Genomic DNA, 6,582 nt, shown 5'->3' with positions numbered 1-6,582 from the left:
TTTATAATTTTATAATTTTATAATTTTATAATTTTATAATTTTATAATTTTATAATTTTATATTTTATAATTTTATAATTTTAAAATTTTAAAATTTTATAATTTTATAATTCCAGAGTTTTTTTTGAAAAGGACCAATAAACTATTGTCTTTCATATGTTTATAGGACCTAATAAAAAAAACTCTAGAATTTTATGTTTTTTCCTTGATTTTTTCATAATTTACTTGCGTTACGTACTCTCCGACAGCCTCCCTTAGAAGTACTATGAAATTTGTATGCCGGCTCACATCTCTGCTGTTTTATTTTTCGATTTGTTGTGACGTTTCTGCACTTTCACGAGCGTTCACGTCAAAATTTTAAACATCTGAGCCATGATCTTGGGCGAAATTGCGCGCCAAAACCGTAACTTGATAAAGTGGATTAGGCCTGCGCTGAACTCTCTAAATCCGTCGCCCACAACAAATCGAGTAACTTTCCATTCCACAATGTCGATAGTTCAAAAACGAGGAGCCCTGATCGTGCTGGAGGGATGTGACCGAGCCGGCAAAACCACACAATGCAAGCGGATAGGTAAGAATCGGTTTGAGTTTGGTGCTGGATTTGTTGGGGTTTGATTTCGTGGGTTGATTGTTTTTTAGTGGAACACCTGACCCAATCCGGACGCAAGGCTAAATTTATGAACTTCCCGGACCGGTCAACGGACTGCGGCAAGCTGATCAACTCGTACCTGACCAACAAAGATAACTTCACCGATGAAGGAATCCACCTGCTGTTCACACTGAACCGGTGGGAAGCCCGAAAGCAGATGGAACAGTTGCTGCAGGATGGAACCACTCTGATCGTGGACCGGTACTCGTACTCGGGGGTTGCATTCAGTGCAGCCAAAGGTGAGATTTAGTTGGTAAATCTTAATAAAAAAAATCCTAACTCACTTTCAATCCTGTGAAGGACTCGACATGGAGTGGTGCAAGGCGCCGGAAGCGGGCCTGCTCAAGCCGGACCTCGTGATCCTGCTAACGTTGACGGCGGAAGCGCTAGCGAAGCGAGGAGGCTTCGGCGAGGAACGGTACGAAGTGCCCGAGTTCCAGCGGCGTGTGATGGGTAAATTCGCAGAGCTGAGGGATGACACGTACTGGAGGCAGATCGATGCGGACAAGGGCCAGGACGAGCTGACGGTGGAGTTGAGCGAGCTGGTGCTGGGCACGATCGACGCGTGTGGGCACCGGGCGCTGGGAAAGTTGTGGTGAGAGATGGGAAGGGAACTTGGAAATTGGGGTTTAATTTGCGTTTAACTGTATTTAGTTTTTTTTGTCATTCTCATTGATGTATCAACTGGGATAAAAATTATGTTTGATCAAGTAGTATCATAAGATATTTTTTTCCGAAAATTCAATCCTTGTACGACATACCTGCCAATCCCTGTTTGAGAACTTGCAACTTACCTTGGGCATTTTTTCAATTTGCGAAAAAAATGTTTTTTTGGGCGACCTGAGGCCTCCTGAGGGCGCTATAGTTTTTCGTGAAGGCGCAGCACAAATCGGCAATTTCAGGGTTGTTACGGACGGCGCGGATCGCGCGGATGGCGCGGATGGCGCGTATCGCGCGGATCTGGCGCGGATTTGCTGGCTAATTTTGCTCAGGCGCGGATTTCGCGCGGATTGTAATATTGATAAACAAAATAATTGAGAACGATAGATTTTCTTTCAAATTACAAAGGAAAATATTATTAGGAATTAAATAATTTTTTTTTTTCGTTTAGTGCGAAAACATCAATTTCTAAGAAGTTGTTAATGAAGAATGTTTTCTTCTAAAAATTATTGATTGTTTTTTTTTCTTAATAAGAAACTTTGAAATAATCTTCAAGGAGCGATTTTTTTTAATGTATTAAGATTTGTTATATAAATTTAACATCACATTACAACTCTTAAAAAAAAAACAAAGCTCACCCGACAGACTTCGTTCTGCCTTTTTTCGTTTGTTGACTTTTTTTTTTACTTTTTCGTTTATTCAGCCTCCTGTGATCAAAATTTGATTTTACGCATCTTTTTCCATACAATTTGCCGATGCTCCGGAATCGGTTCCGGAGTGGCCAAAGTGTCAATATATTAGCGTAAAAACCTTCCTTGGGCTTATACGAACCCAACGCAACAAAGAGCGCTCCGATCCGTTTTTCCGTTATCAACTTTATATATATAGATAACAAAATTCGAAAAAATTACAGAATATTAAAAATTTGAAGCTATGAAACTTTTTAGATTTTCGATGTTTTTTTCAATATAAAAATTTAAATTTTTAAATTTTTCGTTTATTGAAAAAATTAAAAACTCTGTTGCCATTCTGATTCAGGTAGAATTGATTCTACTCCCAATTATCACACGAAATCCATTTAGAAATCTGCTAAAATCTCCGTCTAAAAGCGAAATGTAATGTTAAAATTTAAAAAAATAAGAAATCTAGAATTCAACAATTTGAAATTTCAGAATTTACACATTCAAATAATAAAAAAAAATAGAATTCATAATTTGAAATTGTCAAAACACGAATTATTGAATTGAAAAAATACGAAAATATTACAATTAATTTTTTTTGTTAATTTTTAATTTTTTAAGAAAGTTCTTAAGTTATCAAATTATTGAATTTTTAAATTAAAAATTATTAAATTATTAAATTATTAAATTATTAAATTATTAAATTATTAAATTATTAAATTATTAAATTATTAAATTATTAAATTAATAAATTATTAAATTACTAAATTACTAAATTATTAAATTATTAAATTATTAAATTATTAAATTATTAAATTATTAAATTATTAAATTATTAAATTATTAAATTATTAAATTATTAAATTATTAAATTATTAAATTATTAAATTATTAAATTATTAAATTATTAAATTATTAAATTATTAAATTATTAAATTATTAAATTAATAAATTATTAAATTATTAAATTATAAAATTATTAAATTATTAAATTATTAAATTATTCAATTATTAAATTATTAAATTATTAAATTATTAAATTATTAAATTATTAAATTATTAAATTATTAAATTATTAAATTATTAAATTATTAAATGATTAAATTATTAAATTATTAAATTATTAAATTATTAAATTATTAAATTATTAAATTATTAAATTATTAAATTATTAAATTATTAAATTATTAGATTATTAAATTATTAAATTATTAAATAATCAAATTATCAAATTATCAAATTATTAAATTATCAAATTATAAAATTATAAAATTATTAAATTTTTGAATTATTAAATTATTATTTTTTGCCATTTTCTTAGTTAGGATCATTTTTAGAATTATATTTTAGTTTAGAGAAATTTAGAGAAAAAAATAATAGAAATTTTGTGTTTCGTATTTCCAGAGTAAAGTTTTGGCGAAAATTATCAAGTACTAAATCCCTAGATTTTATAATTTGGTGATTTATTTTATGGTTTTAAATTTTTTTAAATTCAGAATTTAATTTTTTTTCCTGAATTTGTTTTTAAAGCAATGATATTAGTGTTGCAAAAAATGCTCATATTGTTTCAGAAATGACAAAAAAAGATTCCATTTGGTACAGGTGGGATATGAATCCACAACTGATCAACGGTACTGATCCAAATGCCTTCTGTATTATTCTTTTTTTCGTTTAAAATTTCATTCATTATGTTACTCTCTTCTATGTTTTTCGCGATTTTTTTTATATGGCGCGGATTTCGCGCGGATTGGGTTTAGGGGTCGGCGCGGATCTGGCGCGGATTTTTTCTCGACTTTTCCGTAACAACCCTGCAATTTAGCGAAGTTGCGAAAATGCAAAGTTTATCTTGGGCCCTGATTAGGGCGCCAAATTGTTTAAGAAGAGCGATTTAAATATTTTTATTTTATTTTTTAATGAACTTGTTAGTCGTCAACGAACAACGTATTGAAAGAGGTATTAGACCATGACAAAGAAACAAACAAACTTGCACTTTTTCGCGTTTGACGTTTGCCAAACCTGTTTGCGGCAAACTCGTAAACAAGACAAAATGATTGCAAGCTGACAAGCAGAAAAATTCTGCATTTTCAAATCAATAATATCATTTATCAGAATCAATAAGCACGAATTATCGATGTGATGATTAAACTTTATATAAAGTAATTTTTTGAAATAATAAGAAAGATTATCATTTCGATAAAACAAATTATTGAATTTACTGAAATTTTCAGTAAATGAAAACTTGCTGAAATTTCAGCAATCTTTGACAGCTCCATACAAATTTTAACTGAAGTTCAGCGAAAAACTAACTGAAAATTTCAGTAGTACAATTTTCAGTAAATATTAACTGAAAACGAACATCAGAATTTGCTGTGCATCAAGCTGTGCTAAGTCCATGTAAACTTAAAACAGTGCACTCCTTTCTAACCTCCAAATCAAGTTGGCGTAAAACCTAAAAGGACCTTTAAAACAAAAACTCTAGAAAATTTCATTTCTCGATTAAATTTTCAAAAGGCCCTATCTGCATAGGAAACCCATGAGGGATAGGTTGTTTTGAAAATTTAATCTAGATTTAATGTTGCCGAACAAACAACGCAGACAAACTGGCAAATTTTCAAAAAGTGAGAGTTTGTTTGTTTTTTTTTTTTGCCGTTGTCTAATACGTCCTTGAGGAAGTTCGGATAATCGAATCATGGACAATATTATTTGTTTTCTCACTTTTAACTTCAAGTTTAGATTCTGCGACCCCATTCTAGTCAAATTTGTTTGATTGTATTTTAAATTCCGAAATGCATTTTCTCAATATTTAATCACATCCATTTTGGCCGCCATCTTAATTTTAAACTTTCAAATCACTTCTGGTTATTTTTGGGGTCATAAATTGAGCTCAACGACAATTTCTTTAGTAGTTCAATAGGATCTAAAGCCCCATGTAAATGTTTAAGTACAACGGTAAAAAATACAATAAAAAACCATTTCTGATCACGTTTTTTCATAAAATGAGAAAATAATATTTTTGTTTTGCTTCGATAAAGCTTATTTTTCTTAGTGCCTTTAAACCGACGCAAAGGATTTCAAATTATTTTTTGAAGCAATTAAATCAATTCAATTAGTGTTTATTAGAATTTAACAGTTCTGCTCCAGGATGTTACATTTGCAATTCAGAGATTTGGAGAACCTTTCAAATTGGGTCCTAAAATGAAGCTTAGATTGCTAACATTGTTCACAGCGATAAAGCTTATTTTTCTGAATATGTACAATTGGGTACTAAAGCCCTATGTCGATTTTTATGTACAACGGTAAAAAACACGATTAAAAACCATTTCTGATTACTTTTTTTCATTTTAATGCAAAATTTTTTTTTGACAAGACAACATTTCCAGAGTTTTTTTTGAAAAGGACCAATAAACCATTGTCTTTCATATGTTTATAGGACCTAATCAAAAAAAACTCGAGATTTTTTCGATGGATCAACTATGGTCCCCTTGGAACGAGCTGTCAAGTAGGAGCTTTTCTGTCAAGAAGAACCGCGAGGTAAATTTTTCAAAATTGATTTAAAAATCCATTTTAAACTCTTTGTGGTCGTACAATGGGTCATTGTACTCAGAAAAATAAGCTTTATCGCTGTAAACAATAATATCAGCAATCTAAGCTTCATTTTAGGACCCAATTACCTTTTTAAAAATTTTAATTTTTTTTTTAAATTTACCCCACGGTCCTTTTTGACAGAAAAGCTCCTACTTAACAGCGCGTTCCAAGGGGATCATAATTGATCCATCGAAAAAATGTTGTCTTGGCAATTTATTTTTTGCATGAAAATGGAAAAAGAGTTATCAGTGTCAGAAATGCTTTTCAATCGTGTTATTTTACCGTTGTACATACAAATTGACATAGCTGGAGCAACATTTGAAAAGGGCGCATAAGCATTTTGACAGCCAGGACGATTTTGCAAATTCCGAGCCAACAGGTAACTATTTAACAAAACCCGCAGTGTTAAAAGGTAGCTGGGAAGGCCAGCTACTGATTTATATTTCGAGTTTTGTGAAAAAGTTATTTGTTGGCTCGGAATTTACAAAACTGTTCCAGCTGTCCAAATGCTTATCCGCCCTTTTCTCGTGTTGCTCCAGATAGGTAGTGCATTTCGACGCCAACATTTCAAAAAGCATCATGTACAAACCATGCGTTTTGAGAAAAACGCATTTGAATGTTGAGCATCAATTTTCAATTCCCATTTTAATATAAAAGCAAAATAAGATGTTCTAATGATAACAAACGATGAAAACCCTTGCTTTTATTGATACTTGATCATCCAAATTCAATAAAACATTATTTCCGTAATTTTATTTGAGAAAAACAAACATAACTTCTTTTGAAATCACCAACGTCTATATCACCCTGCTGTCATTGAGGGGTACGCTTTGTTATGATTCGTTTTTCTTCGCCGAATGTACATGGCGCTTTGTTCATGATGCTTTTTTTTTCGTCGCGAGGTTTATGTAGTCTTTTGTTTGACAGGTTGACAGGGCTATATAAACAGGGACTGCTGATGGCAGAGATTTTGTTTATGATACTTTATTTAAAATCATGATTAAACAG

General features: G+C 31.2%; 1 protein-coding gene across 1 annotated transcript; it reads left to right on the top strand.

Moving 5' to 3' along the window:
* The first annotated feature begins 364 nt into the window (after positions 1-364).
* On the top strand, positions 365-2,394 carry LOC120418535 (thymidylate kinase). The gene is made up of 3 exons (XM_039580971.2): positions 365-571; positions 640-888; positions 950-2,394. Exons 1-3 carry the CDS (start codon positions 373-375, stop codon positions 1,246-1,248), a joined length of 747 nt encoding a protein of 248 aa, XP_039436905.2. The 5' UTR covers positions 365-372; the 3' UTR covers positions 1,249-2,394.
* The last annotated feature ends 4,188 nt before the right edge of the window (positions 2,395-6,582 follow it).

Source organism: Culex pipiens, chromosome 3 (genome assembly GCF_016801865.2).
Source record: "Culex pipiens pallens isolate TS chromosome 3, TS_CPP_V2, whole genome shotgun sequence".
Taxonomy (NCBI): Eukaryota; Metazoa; Arthropoda; class Insecta; order Diptera; family Culicidae; genus Culex; species Culex pipiens.
Note: the sequence above shows the minus strand (reverse complement) of the source record. Positions and strands in the feature narration are given on the sequence as shown.

What these genes read in the sequence shown, in the direction of transcription:
- LOC120418535 (XM_039580971.2), top strand. Translation starts at nt 373, where the DNA reads ATGATCTTGGGCGAAATTGCGCGCCAAAACCGTAACTTGATAAAGTGG. An exon ending in CACACAATGCAAGCGGATAG is followed by an intron (nt 572 to 639) that starts GTAAGAATCGGT and finishes ATTGTTTTTTAG; the next exon opens with TGGAACACCTGACCCAATCC. An exon ending in TGCATTCAGTGCAGCCAAAG is followed by an intron (nt 889 to 949) that starts GTGAGATTTAGT and finishes AATCCTGTGAAG; the next exon opens with GACTCGACATGGAGTGGTGC.